Source organism: Tamandua tetradactyla, chromosome 8 (genome assembly GCF_023851605.1).
Source record: "Tamandua tetradactyla isolate mTamTet1 chromosome 8, mTamTet1.pri, whole genome shotgun sequence".
Classification (NCBI taxonomy): Eukaryota; Metazoa; Chordata; class Mammalia; order Pilosa; family Myrmecophagidae; genus Tamandua; species Tamandua tetradactyla.
Window position 1 is genome coordinate 98008974 of NC_135334.1, and position 15025 is coordinate 98023998.

Below are 15025 nucleotides of genomic sequence, written 5' to 3' on the forward strand. Positions count from 1 at the left end.
AGCCTTCTCCATCTTAATTCGACTTTACCGCAGAGCAGAGTTGCGCCGGCGTGAAGGGAGGAGACCATGGGCAGGCAGGAAACCTAACAGCAGCATTGAGACCTGAGATGCTCCCATGAGTTTTGGAAGTATTCTGCACCTTAGAACAAAGACAACATTTTTTTAAAAGTACTATTTTTGTGACTTTGCCCTTGCACAAGGGTTCTGTGATATTTCCGACTCCTTTTTAAAGCCAGCAGATTCTGAGCGCACTAAACCCTTCAAAGCCGAGAATTTACTTTTTATTTTTTTTTTCCAGTGGCCCGACTTCCAGGACAAGGACTTCTCTGCACCCGCCCAAATACCATGGCACTGCATGCGCCCTTTGCCACCGGATCCTCCCCTTCCAATGAGACTTTCTGATTGTGTCTACCAACTCTCCTATTAGGAAATCCGTGGGTTGCATGCAGCTATTCTGTTGTATTCTCGTTTCCACTCTCCCTCCACTCTCTCACACGATCTCTTACTGAAGGCACACCAATACCATTTTGCTGAGAAGAAAAAGCCCATAACTACCTTAATCGACTAAGACAATATGCGCAACCCTCACCTTTCATAGTGATCACTCTTTAAATCTGGCAAGACCGGACACCAGTTTTTGCAAGAATGGAGTCGGTAAAACAAAGGATTTTGACCCCAGGAAAAGAAGGACTAAAGAATTTTGCTGGGAAATCCCTCGGCCAGATCTACAGGTAAGAGAAAGTGAATCCATGCCTGCCTGGGACTCAGCATGAAAAAAAAAAAAAATCTTCAGGTCCATTTCCATAACCCCAGTAGCTTGGAGAGATTGTAATATGATCGGTATATCTTGTTTTGCTGCTCATTACTGGACTTCTCTGGAAACCCGTTTATTAATTCAGGATTATTGCACTAAATGCACCTGTCTGGTGTGTGTGTGTGTGTGTGTGTGTGTGTGTGTGTGCGATTTTTGTTTTGGTATCTGCAGAATCTCATCCTTTTCTACCCAGAATTTATTCTCTTTACAATTGAGAAATGGCCAGCATCTGGTCCAAGAACCCTTTGTTTGGTGCTTAAAGATATCCAGAATTAAACTCCTTTAGTCCATTAAATGAATAAAAAATACAAATCTCTGAAAAAAAACAGAGAAAATTCAGAGTAATAGAAAAAAGAAATGTAGATGCTAGCTTCAAAACCACTTGAATAGAGTGGGATCTTCCTTCTATACTAAAGGAAGAGGAACCAAAATTTATCAATAATTGATATCTAAAGCAATTCCTCTCTCTGTACCCGAAACAATGTGTATGCATTTTAAATTATTTATTCTCTGCTAGAAGTCTGTTTCTTGCATGGGAAGTGCTTCAACAGTTCTAGGAAAAACCGTGCTAATGGCCATCAAAATGAGTTTGAAAAGACTAGAAATGATTTTTTAAAAATATTTTACCCTTCTGGTAGTCACTACTAATTATGCTGGAAATTTCACAACTTTAAATCGTTTCAATTATGTTGCATGAATGTACTTTTTCTTTACATTTTAAGCAAAATCAAGGAAAGAGGGCAGATGCAAAAGGATAAACGATTCCAAGAGGGCACTAATTTACACGTTTGGGAAATTGTACGGGAAGTATAAAGAAAATGACTAATATGCCTTCAAATTTTCCAAATCTCTTTGTTTCCGGTGGGCTTCACTTAAGCAAGATCATGCACCTATGCGGCAGTAGATACCGCAACGGCCCTGCAGTCAGTCCCAGAATTGCCCAGGAAAGGACTATTCTTTCCCAGCCCAACTGCTTTTAGGTGCAGAGTTCAGCTCTGCATGCACGGGGATATGAAGACAATGTAAAAAAAAAAAATTACATTGGCTGATTTTTTTGTTTGTTTGGTTTTTGTCCCCAGAAAAAACTGCAATGTTTTCTAACACTGGGATTGGGATTTTGGAATAAACATTAAATTAGTCGCAAATGCTTTTATGACCTATTCTCCAGGTGATATTTTGTGGAATTTGAAAGTTTGGCATTCCTTTCTCAAATTGCTTGGCAGCAATATCACAAGCTATGCATTCTTGGAATTGTTCTACAATTTTCACTTGCTTCATCTGTGTGTATTAAAGCAATTGTGCCTCTATCATTTCAAAGAGCACACAAAAATATAAATTACACGGTGGATTGGAAACAATCTGCAAATTGTAAACCGAAAGAAAGGTTCTTTGTTTAAATATTGAAAGTGTCAATCCCAAGGGTCCAGGGAAATGTTACCTAACATATTTTTCATTTTTAGAATAGAAACTTCACGGATCTAGTGTAGACTAGAACAACACTACCATCCTTAAGTAAAACCATTCCTTCACTTCCATGCCCCCTTCCCCCAAGGACGAAAGTCCGAAAGGAATTGAATCATTGGAGTGAAATCGTTTGAAATGCTCTGCAAATTATCTATCCATCTATCTGCATGCATATTTGTGGGAGCCTCTACTTTAGTGTGAAAGATCTGACAGAGTTGATTTGGGAACGCGTTTGTGTTTCTCCGAGTCGCATTTTTCAGTTTTGGAAATGGGCCCATGACATTTTTCGATGTTTGTAACTGAGATAGTAATGACGCAAGATTGTGAATAATTAATTATTCATGTTCTGGCAGTAGGAAGCTTAGGTGTCGGCCATATGTTGCCGAGGTCTTTGTTTCAAACTCGAGTAAAAAGAAGAAGAAAAAAAAGTAAGATGTGTAATAGGGGGATTAAGCATTGCATTAGCACCCTGGCGCGCGGGAGGAAGGGGAGGTACAGCGGTCACAAGTCCTCTTTCGCGTGGGCACCGGCCACGAGAGGCCTTGGTCCCCGGGGCCCACGGGCTCAGCTGCTGGGCGGGAACCCGATGTTCTCTGCCCCGAAAAGCTGAAATTGTTCCGCGAAGGAAGGGGCAGCGCCGTGGCGGCGCCCGTCCGCAGCGCAGCAGCCTGCAGCAGGCTGGGTAGCTTGGTGACACTGGCTATCGCCCGGGTAAAAAAGCACTGCCGGAGGGAGGCGTCTACACTGGCGCTGAGGAAGCTCCTCTAGCTTAACACCTTGCCTCACGAATTGCTGATCCCCAAGAAAACTAGGCCCGAGCGGCCTGTGCATTGGAATTAAGGCGCTACGAGGTGGACCCCGAGGAAATGGGGACTAGGTACCTTAGGCCTGAAGGTATTAAAGTTGAAGAGACGCTGCTGCGGGGAGGGGGGATGGCCAGACTGCCAGAGGGCCTTAGGGTGCCCTGAAGCCCGGCGTCTGCAGTGCACTAGACCCTGAGTGAGGACTTAGAAAGTCGGTGCCCGTCCCCCAGCCCTAAGAGTTCCCGGGTGTCTAACCCGCGGCGTCCTTGCCTCCCCCTGCTCTGCCGCGCAGGGTGCTGGAGAAGAAGCAGGACACCGGGGAGACCATCGAGCTGACAGAGGATGGGAAGCCCTTGGAGATGCCCGAGAAGAAGGCGCCGATGTGCGACTGCACGTGCTTCGGCCTGCCACGCCGGTACATCATCGCCATCATGAGCGGCCTGGGCTTCTGCATCTCCTTCGGCATCCGCTGCAACCTGGGCGTGGCGATCGTGGACATGGTCAACAACAGCACCATCCACCGCGGGGGCAAGGTCATCAAGGAGGTGGGCCACATCACCTGTCCCAGCCCCAGTTTCCTCAACTGAAAGCGCATGGATGCTCCCTGACCCTGCCCAGCTCTCCATTCTAGAGTGGATCGTGACACGGAGCACCCCACTCCCCACCCCTACTTTCTGCTTTTGGGGGCAGGTCGCTTTTCTTCCCCGGGCCCTCCTTTCCTCATCTGTAAAGTCGAAGCTAGCCCTTGGTCGCTAAGATTTTCAGGAGAGTGACTTCATGCGAGAAGGTGTACTCGCCTAGCTTAGCAGCTAGCCGGGCACCAAGCCGGTGCCTAATACCGCTCGCTAAATAGCAATCGAAATCTGTTTCTTTTACCGAAAAAATAGAGCAGCGTGCTACTTATAATTTCTCCCTGACCTCCTCAAATTGCCGCCAAAATATTCTTAATAATCAAAATAAAATGGAAAAGAGAAATCAAATGTGCTCTGCGCATCTCAGCCATCCCCGCGGCAGGAGGGTGAAAGGGGTGGGTTCCTTTAGCGGTCTAGTGTCAGGGCGCGGGGAGGAGCCACCGCGCAGGAGAATTCTAGGGTCACGGAGATTCCAGCCCCAGGATATTACTGCGTGTGTGTCCCGGGGTGCGGATGGGGGCGGGGGGGGGGCTAGGGAGGGAAGAATATGACAAGGGCAGAGAAATCCGAGGGTCCCGGTTTCCTGTTTAGGGACCAAAGTAGCTATCAGCCAGGCGGAAGAGCAGAGGTTGGAGGAGAAATTCCTGGGGTGGGGGGAAGGGAAGATGCCTCTGGGCTCTGGTGAGTCCGACAGACCCTAGAAGTGCATTCATTTTGCAATTGCATTCAAGGGGGCGTGAGGAGGTTCCCTCTTCCCCGGACGGTACAAGCCCTCTTTCACCCTTCCGAAACAGATATTTCTGTCCCAGTTTAATTTGAGGTTCACTACTTGGGGCCCGGAAGATGAATAAAAGACCCAGTCTGGCCTGGAGTTAGCCCCGACCTTCAGGCACTTCCCTCGCCAGCACTCGGAGCAGCGCCTCCTTCCTCTGCGGACTCTCCAAGCTGCTCCAGCAGCTCCAAATCATTCCCGCCCCACTCACATATCCCAAATTGCCGGGGACATTGTCTAGCTGGCCACAAACCTCCGCAACTTCCCTCCCATATTGGGTCCCCAGAATGTCCCCATTTGGGTCGGGAGGGTTGGGTTCCATTCCGAAAGCGACTGTACGTCTGCATCTGCCCTGGCCGGCGTCGGTCAAAGGGACCCCAAGCCGGGCGTTTCTCCTCCCGACCCCGCAAACGGAAACTCTTACAGGGCGGGTCCAAATTCCCCAGGGCTGGACATTTTTATAATCTTCGGATCTGAGTTTCAGGACTGCTAGCTATCCCGGGGCCTTTCAGATCCCTCACTCACTGAGGCGATCAGACCTGCGGGAAAGGAAGGCGGGAGCAAAGCCAGGGCGCCCAGCCCCAGCAGGTTGGTTATTTGGGCCCTGCGCTATTGATCAGGTGTTTCGTTAACGAGCATCGCATTCAGTTAAAAGAGGCATTTTTTTTCTCCATTAAAAGGTATGGATTTAATTTGTTAGAAACTAAAATGTAGCCACCTCCATCCCGGGGATTCAGGGAGTGCTCTGGGCTGAGGGCACTTTGGCCTGCGAACCGCTGAACGTTGAGTCCCCAGACCAAGCACTGACCCTTCTCTGTCCCTCTACCCTGTTTTTTCCCTACCCCATAGAAAGCCAAATTCAACTGGGATCCAGAAACCGTGGGGATGATCCACGGTTCCTTCTTTTGGGGCTACATCATCACCCAGATTCCAGGTGGTTACATCGCATCTCGGCTGGCAGCCAACAGGTAACCCGCGGGGCCGGGAGGCAGAGGGGACAGCGGAGGCTGGGGGCAGGGGCCGCAGCCGGAGGGCCTCGACCACCCCGGGCGCAGTCTTCTAGTCCCTTGACACCAACCCCCAATTCCGAGGCTGGGGCTACTGGTCCCTCTTTCCAAAAGAAGTCTCCTAAAGGGATTTGGGGCGCGCCAGGAAGAGAGCATGCGGCCGCGCCCTAGGCAGTAGCTGCCGTGGTGCTTGTGGTGAAATGGTCAACGCGCCCTGCGGCGGGGTAGAGGCTGGGACCCGGCGAAGGGCCCGCAGAGCAGGGACGCGCGCGGGGTGGCTCAAGGCCCGCGGGTGTCCAAACGCCTTCACCGCAGCGCGCGGCGATCGCCCAGATGGTGCTCTGGGTCTGAAGGATTTGTTTCTATGGAGGCAGGAGGGATTTCCAGCGCCCGGGGGTGCGATTTCACCTGTTAATGAGCTCTGCAGAAAAGGGGTGGGCAGGGGGGACTGGGGTGGTGCTCAGCTGCAGCCCGAGATCTCCCGCTCGGCCTTGGTGGCTGCAGCCCAGGTCCTAGCGCCAGCCCCCAGGAGTGGCCTGAACCCCGCCTGCTGAGACGGCTTGAGGCAAGGTGCCCAAAGATTGATGGGCTGGAGAAGTTCAGGGAGCACAGCCTCCGCACGCTTGCGCCAGCCCTCCAGGTCTTGCTGGTGAGAGACCCCAAATAATGACTTCAGATCGTTCTTTAGATCTTGTACATATAACTTCACCCCTATCCGTTCCCCCAAAGTCCCATTTTAGAGGGAAAAAGACTAGAACTGGGCATCTCTTTAGTTATGGTCACTTTTCTCCCTTGTCACCTGGCCTCTCACCTCTCTTTAAAATTTCCCAGGTCCCATCTGGCAACTTTTGTCATCTACAATCCATTTATCAGAAAAAGAAAAGATGTCTTCCCTCCTGAGACTTGTCAGTTGTCCTCAGGGCCCTGAGAGGAATTACTGAAAATTTATTTCAGGCTTAGCGACCCTATGGCAGGATTTTTTGGAGAGTCCTTCAAAATGTCCAGAGGAGAGTGCCACACATTGGATAGAGGCTTTTTTTTAAAATGTCACCCTTTACCTGGTGACAGGGAGGGGTTACCACTCGGATTCAGCAGAAGAAAAAATAGGATTTTCAAAAAAGAAGTCAGTTTATCAGTTTAAAAATCATTAACTGGGTAGAGAAACCAATCTTATGGATGGCTCAATCAAAGAAAAAAATTGAATTAGGCAGAAAAATTTAAACAGAATATTCCCATAAATATTATTGATTATGAACATATTACTTTTTGGCTTTCAAATCCTTCATGCATAGTGTCTTGAATACTTTTTTTTCCTTTAAGGACAAATTATTTTCTAAAACAAAACCCCCAGAAAGAAACTCCAAACATGCACATATAAAATGTTTTTTACTTCAGGGAATAAATATCTACCAAGTCCTCACATAGGAAAATGCTAAAAAAAAACTCGATATAATGTCAATGAAAATGTCATGGCTGTGTCTTTAAGTCTTTACTCTGAATCAAAACCTTCAGCTTGCCAAATGTTAAAATGCTAACATTTTCCTGCCAGGAGAAAACACCAGGGATGCCCCAGCTTTCCCTCTTTGTAACACTGGGCAGCCAATAAACAGGTTTTCCTGGTTAAAAAAAAAAAAAAAGCAAGCTCATTGCTTTCATCTGTGTTGTGTTTAGTAATGAAAAGAGTACTGCTGACTCAGGTTCTAATTTATTTGTTAGATTTTCCTCAAAGGAAAAATTTCTGACTTTAAAATTCTTATTTGGATCTGAATTCATTTTCACCTTAAATGGAATTCAGTAAAGGAGTAAAAATGTTTTCACATACAATGTCTTGTACTTTAAAGGACTAAGAAAATCAAGTTAAAATTGATTTTAGTGGATGAGGAACGTGAAAAAATGATAGCAAGTAACTTCTTTATCATATGTTCGGATTTTGACATATTCGTTTCTCTTTTATTTTAATACAGTGAGACATTATAAATACACCAAATTCCCATATGAAAACAGGTTTTAAAAATCTATAACATTTCTTGTCATGATTACAAAAGTTGTGGCATACTAAACAAAAATACATGAAAAAGAAAGGACAATAAGATCATTTACAATTTAATCACCCAGTGACACCTATTATGATCATGTTGGTGAATTTCCTGCTGGCCCAAGAATTTTGCTACATCAAATTTTAGTTTATAATATCTTTTTAAACTTAAAATTTGGGAGTTGTTAGAGGTGTTGGAGCAATATGCTGTCAGGTGCGGGGGTGGGGGGGAGGCAGGGAAGGAAGTGCAGAGAGAAGGGGTCTATGCCTGTGAATTGTTAGACAAGTTCAGATGTTTGACCATTGTTCAATGTAGATGTTTTAGTTAATGCTGTATAGTAAATAAAGGACAAGTCCTAAAATCCAAAGTATATTAAAAATAGAGGTAGTAACATAATTCCAGTATAAATGTTCTTGTGTTAGTTTATGGGAAGAACTGTCTCCTGGGAATAACCTTTGTCAATCCACCTCTTGGAGAGTATTTCTGTAGTAATTGAAATGGTAGAGGAGGAAGAAGAGGAGGAGCAAAGGAAAATGTTCTTTGCTAGTATCTCTATATCTAAAAGATAGTTTTAGATTATAACCACCATGGTTCTATGTGCATTGTTTTGGTAGAATACCTCGGTTTATTGCAGTTAAGTCTCATTCGTTATTTCACAACACCCAAGTTTTTTTAGATATCCTGAGGTGACACTGTATAATAAAAAGTAGAGCTAGTCAATTAACACATGTATAAATATCTTTTTTTAAATTAGTAGAAAAGAAGCATCTTTGATATAGCATTATTAAGCCACCTCTGAGCAGTATGCATCAGGGCTGTTCATTAGGTTGTCTGCAGAGGGGCAGAAGGAAGTGCAGGGGAAGGAATGGATGAAGATGGGTTCATATTTCCATTTTGATGTAACCATCGTATATGCACATATCTTGGCTATACCATAGGAAAACATTGTTTAAAAATTCAATAGAAACTCACGTTCTTGCTAATATTTCAATATAGATCTGATAATGACTTTTCTTAGATGCATTATACTTATTACTCTTGTTTTATGTCTCATTTTAAATTGAGCATTAAAGGAATGCAGTGTTTGTAACCCCGCCAGTATCTATAGAGGCCCGTTGCCATTTTTGTCTTTTATGAAATTTTTGTCCCCAAGATCTTACTTAAAACAGAAATACATTTCCCCCCCAATTGAGTTGGTATCTTATATTCCTGGTTATCACAATACTCGTGGCTTTGGGAATTTAAATTTGATAAATATTGATGAAAAAGCATAATACATTCTGTGTGATCTCAACCACATAAAAATGTATGCTCAATTGTGCATATACACATAAAGGACCTGGAAGGATATCTCAAGTGTAAACTGTGATTCTAGATGACTTTTGGGCTCTTCGCGTGTTGTGTTTTCCAGTTTTCTATATTGCACAATTAACTTTAAAGTTTTTAAAATATATTATTTTAAGAACCTTCAAAAAAATTAAGAGTTTTTAGAACGAGTTTGAAAGATGCAGATTTCCTATTATGGTAGTTTTTTAAAAACAGTAAAAGCAACACAACAGGATCAGATTTCAACCTACAAGTGTTCTATGTCCATTCCAATAACTTTCTCCCTATAGATCATCTAATAGTAGAACAAGATTTCCCTTGGGTGGGATACTGGGGACAGATCCTTTCCCTCTAGGTGTAAAAGGAGCTCCCTTTGGGAAATCTTTGCCATGGAGTCACCATGATGTGTGGGACTAGAGTAGAGGAACTGAAATGTGTGGAGACAGCCCCTCGAGAGAGCATAGCTCCTGGTCACACCCCCTGACTATTTTCTCAATGAAAACAAACGGCAATGACTTGGATCTCCATTATTTTATTTATTTGGTTAAGCAAAAACAGCTTGGTCAGAATACAGATTCTTGGTCCCTTTTCTGGTCAGATTCTAAGTGTTTTTGCTTTCCTGCTCATTGAGAAGCCGGAGGAGCCTGGGGGAGAGTGAGCTCAGCCCCAGAGGAGAGGCTTGCGTCATTTTTTCCTCTTTGTCTTCCTTAAAGGGCTATTACACACCACGGCAGAAGAGTTTAGTGACTCCCATGGAGGACCTTAGGAAGGGGAGTCAAAGGAGGACTCTTCACAAAATCAAAAATGTTTTAAGATGAAAACATATTTAATATAGTGATAAAAGGGTAATGAGGCAAATTAATTTTGTCTAAATAATTCAGGGCATGGGGCTTATAGCAATTCAGATATTTACAAACATGAACTTGTTAAAGAATATTTAAACCTTACATTTAAAGAGTTGCGAGAAACCTGGACAAGTATTTAAGGGGAAAAACAACAGAATTTTTTTGCAGGGCATGACCAATGAAGGTCAGATACATTAAAAGAAGTTTGGCCAACATTGTGTTTTTAATATATGACATTGTATCCACAGAAACTGTTAGTTTTATTTAGATGGCAATATTATTTAAAATCGATTTAAAAAATTTTCTCAATCCTGCTTTAATTTTTGCGTAGCACTTACCATCATCTGTCATACCACCATTTTACTATCTATTTGTTTAATATCTCTCTTACTCCAATGAAATGTAAGCCCCATTAGGGCAAATAGTTCTATCCATGTTTTTTCATCACTATGCTTTTAGCATCCTAATGAGTGCCTGGCCCATGAGAGGTCTTTGTCAAATAAAGAAAATGAACATCAAAACAGTGTTAGGGGCTTTGAAAAAGACAGTGTACTAAAATGGTTAATATGTAGACTCTAAAGCCAAATTGTGTGGTTTCAGACTCCTGACTGTGCTACTTAATAGCTGAATGACATAAAATGTTATTAAACTCTCTGAGCCTCAGTTGATATTTCTGTGAAAGGGAACTAGTGAAAGTTCCTACCTCATATGGCTATTATGACAAATAAATAAGATAATATGTGTAACATACTTTACACTGTCTAGTATTTGAAAATTGTTGGCCCTTATTTGTTACTAATGAAATCTTAAACTTAGAAGAAACTGGAAGGAAAAAATCCCTTGTGACCATTCAGTATCACATGTGTTTAAATTTGACTTAAATATTAGAAATGGAAGCGTATTATTTCTGTTATGATAATGCCTCTTTCCATGTCATATTTCTGTCTTTTAAAATTATTTTCCTATATACATTATTCAAATTGAAATTATCAATCACCAAAAATGACACGTCTTATTTGAAGGCTTTTAAAGAACTCTTTTAAAATATGTTTTTAACCAAGAGTATAACAGAGAAATACATTTGAGCTTGAAGTTAAACTTTACTGTCAAAAGCTAAAATTTGTTTTTCCCTGCCCCATCCTTTATTTAAAGAAGCTTCAGTTTCTGCTACAATATTTTATCTCTTTTACGTATTGCTTGAGTTTCTAGCTTGGTTTTTAGTAAAGAAATAAAAAACAGTTATTTGAATAAAAGACTGAGCTGTACCACGTGGTGAGCTCCCTTTAGCTTGAAGAGCTGGACAGAGCTCTTTTAATCTAACCCTTCCATTTTACAGATGAGGAAGTAGAGAATCAGGGTGGTGTAACTTGCCCAAGGTCAAAAAAGAGCTCTGGCTAGAACTTGACTGTCAAGCAATCCATCACCACAGGCTACCTCAACTCTGAATTTTAACATCTCTTTGTGAAACTGTTCATTACCAAGTTCACTGTAAAGCAGCCAGTTGAGCCATCTGCTCTCTGAATGAATGACTACAATTTATCATACACCAAATCCAGGGGAGAAATCCACGAATTAGAGAGTGAAGCCTTTAGCAGGCCCAAGGGATTCTTAGATTTTTGTGGCAGGAGAAAATATTGTGCCTCCGTGTGTATGTGTACTAGCTCCCAAACTATCTGGCCTCAATACAGGTGATTCTCTTCTTCTTTCTGCAAAAGGCAAAATCAAAATCTGATGATAACTTAGAAATATAATATAACTTCTCTATGGCAGAAAATATGGTTTTTAGAGCTTCTCCTCTCTCCCCACCTCGCCCCTTTGGCAGTTTGGCCTCCTGAAAAAATTGCAGAGGTTTGAGCAGGACAGGGGCCAAAAAGAAGAGATTCTTCAGTGGAATTTTGATGGACACAACTCCAATGATAACTACAGATAGATCTAAAGGGCTAACATTTAAAAAAATGAACAAATTCAGGTGCATTGGTCTTAAAACTTGTGGATTTGATTTTGTAAAAATGAATTCTGATAAGGTTTAGATAAATATTCTTGCATGGCTGATAATTAAAAGTACTCTTGTGAGAATGATTTTCACAAAGAGATGAACAAAGGGGTTTTAAGACCAGCACCATTAGGTATTTTAAGTCCAGAAAGGAGTGATTTTACTGAAATTTTTTGTCTTTTTCTTTCACAAGAAAAGAATAGTAGAGATGTGTTTTATTTATTTTTTGGAATACTTCTTGAAAATCAATTCTTTCACCCCACCAGCAAGCACTCTCTACCCACCACCTCTCTGTCTACCCTCCCTATATAATTGAACTATCTATAATTTTTAGCCCTTTCTACTTACATATCCATTGCAACTTCCATTGTAAGGAGGAATTCCTTAACACTTCCACTAAAAAGAAAAAAAAAAAAAGCAAATTCCTTTTGTGTGAGAAGATAATTCAGGCAATGAACTTGAACAAAGCCTGCTTCGAGGGACCTACCGTCCTGCTATCCAGTAAATGGTTTTTAGAAGTCCAGTCTTAAAGGACCAGAGATAGCTATCTCTGTTCGCTCCTCTAACTGCTTATCAAACTTCTAGCTGCCTCCTTCCTATTGTGGACGCTATAGGTTAGGTGTCTGGGGTAATACAAAGAGGCCTTCCTTCTCCCAACTAAAAGAAAAAAAAAAAAAAGCCTTTACTACAAGATGAATAGATGAGTTGAGGGGGAGGGTCTCCAAGGGCTGGCATATGCTTTGTGCTCTCCTTCCATCCTCCTCTCCCCTCACCCTTTCTTTAACTCTGGCTTTTCCTGAAGCTGAAGCAACCTGCAACCGCAGTGCGACAGTTTCTAGAGAGGAGGGACACGATTTTGAGGGAGGAGAGAGTCAGAAGGGCAGCTGGTGGAGTGATTCTCCCCCTGCCATATGCCAGTGTTGGGGCTGTCTAATTTCTCTGTCATGAGTGATGAAGTCATTTTTACAACTTAATGATGTGCCATGGGACCCAGAGGGCTGGCTGGTGCCTGTGTATTCCCTTTTAATATGGGAGTAGGGGCATCAGATGTGAAAGAGGGAGGCACCCAGGCCCGGGCTTGATTAGATTAAATAGATTAAGCATCCTGGATCAGTCTGCTCCTGCGGACCCTTCCGGAGAAGATTAATCCCACACCTGGGGTGAGGGACAGTAGTCCTCTGTTAAGTGACAAGCCACTGCCCAAATGGAAATTGATTGATAGAGTCATGGAAAAGGGATATCATCTGTAGAATTCACAGAAGGCAATGATGTTGTTCCTGGCACCTCTTGAGGACAAATCCTTGTGGGGTGGGCTCTGCATGTGGGATATTTGTGGCTGTGGGTCATGGAAGAATCTGACTGGGAATGACACAGCTGACTCACTGTGCGCTACACTGAACGTCAATTATCAGACAGGGTGTGACGCAGGTTTTCAGCAACCATATTTGCTTTCCCAAACGTTCTTGTGTCATGAAGACAATTATGCTTTTCAGTTTCACTAATCCCTTTAGTGATACACAGCCACCAACCACACACACACACACGCACACACACGTACACATTCCTATCCTCTTTTCTTACAATTTGAAATGATAACTCACAATCACTTTAGGAACACTGGTATGTTTGTGTGTGTCTGACACGTAGAGCAAAAACAAATAGAAATTAGTTTCTAACTCAAAAATAATCAAATTGAGTTCATTTTAGAATGTCATTTGCTGCAGAGGAAATCATGAGGATAACAATTTTAAGTGGATTTAAAGTACCCTGTCATGTTATAAAGCTACTTTAATAAGCAAATGGCCCTTATTTTATTCTACAGATATTATAATGTTTCTTGATCAATTGAGATCACCCATCAGATTTTAGTCCTGTTTTTAAGGGACAGAAGAGTTTAAATTTTACATATTAGTTTGCACATTGTTTTTTCCTTTTCCCCCGTGGTCCAATTACTGCTGGGCTACATATGACATATATTCACACAAGAACTGGGTTTTCTCAGCTAGCTGCCAATTATTTCTTTAGCTTCCAATTATAAGAAGGACTTCAGACAGAAATGAAATAGCAATCTGATGGAGATTCAGCTTACTGTTTGGAAGTTCAAGCTTAGCAACATATATTAATAACTATACAGTTTGATTATTTGTTCAGAGAAAGCAATGCTTCAGTTAAGTTCTTACCTGAAAAAAAATTTGTATGGCTTGCTATAATTTTCCATTGATTGTTTACTTTAAAATAAAATACTGATATAAGCATAGGTCCTGCTGTTAGACAGAACCTGGCTTTAAAATTGAAAAAAAAAATCCAAAAGATCTAAATAATGGATAAGTATTTATTTAGGCAAATTAATTCATTTCCAGGAAATTCTTTTTTATTCAAAGTCTAGTTTTTCTTTTTTTTTCCTGCTTATTATTCACCTTTATTTGAAGAAGTAGTGATCAGTTCTTAAGGTTCTTTATTGAAATGGATTATAAAGAAAAGAGAGAGAAACAAAATATAAATTAGGAGACAAAGATTAATTTTCTAATTTCATAGCTGCATAATTACAGTGAACAGTCTTAAATTTATTTTCTATAATCAACAATTCATTTAAACATTCAATGATAACATAGGATATAATTATTTGATATATTAGCAAATTTAATGTTTAGCATAGAGAGAAACATTGAAAACATGCCTGTAAAATCCACAATGGGATATGAAATGAGAAAAGAATTATAAGAATAAACCTGAAAACAATCAACTGTTTGCTTCAGGAATCCTGAAATCGAGCAGTAGTATGATTTTTACATTTATGCGATGAGTGGGGGGCAGCCTTCTCTACATCCCCAAAATGAAATAAAAAAAGCCTACGAATTTGATTTTCAAGCTGAAGTGGGGAGAAATAGAAAGCCAACTCAGCTGAGTTGAACAACAGAGGAAATTCTCTAGCCATGCAAAGTGGAGAGGAATGAGTGAAAATCAGAAAAGCTTCTCAGGCATTGTGGAGCAGCTCATTCAGCCATACTAATTTTACCTCTCCCTAAATAATAGATTTGGAATAGAGAAAGAGAGAGAGTGGCAATGAATTACAAATTATCTTCATAATTGCCCTAGCTTTCCATTTCAGGAGGCAAGTAAAATTAGAAATGAATGTAATCATTAATACATATATCACTAAACTTTTTACATACATCATCTTTCTTCCTCTCAGCAACTCGATAAGTCAGGCTTTCTCATACTTGTTTCACTGATGAAGACTCTGAACACTGAATAGCAGTTATTTTCCTAAAGACCACGGGCTGATAAGAAGCGGACCTTGGATATGAACCAGTATGTCTGATTTCAAATGAT

The 15025-nt window shown here is 41.8% G+C and overlaps 1 protein-coding gene across 1 annotated transcript in view; it reads left to right on the forward strand.

Annotated features, from left to right (window-relative positions):
- The first annotated feature begins 645 nt into the window (after positions 1-645).
- SLC17A6 (solute carrier family 17 member 6) overlaps positions 646-15025 on the forward strand; it is a 37558-nt gene continuing 23178 nt past the window's right edge. Inside the window, exons 1-3 of the mRNA XM_077112272.1 lie at positions 646-731; positions 3374-3626; positions 5335-5453. Coding sequence (XP_076968387.1) covers positions 646-731; positions 3374-3626; positions 5335-5453 — 458 coding nt within the window. The remainder of the gene's footprint in view (positions 732-3373; positions 3627-5334; positions 5454-15025) is intronic.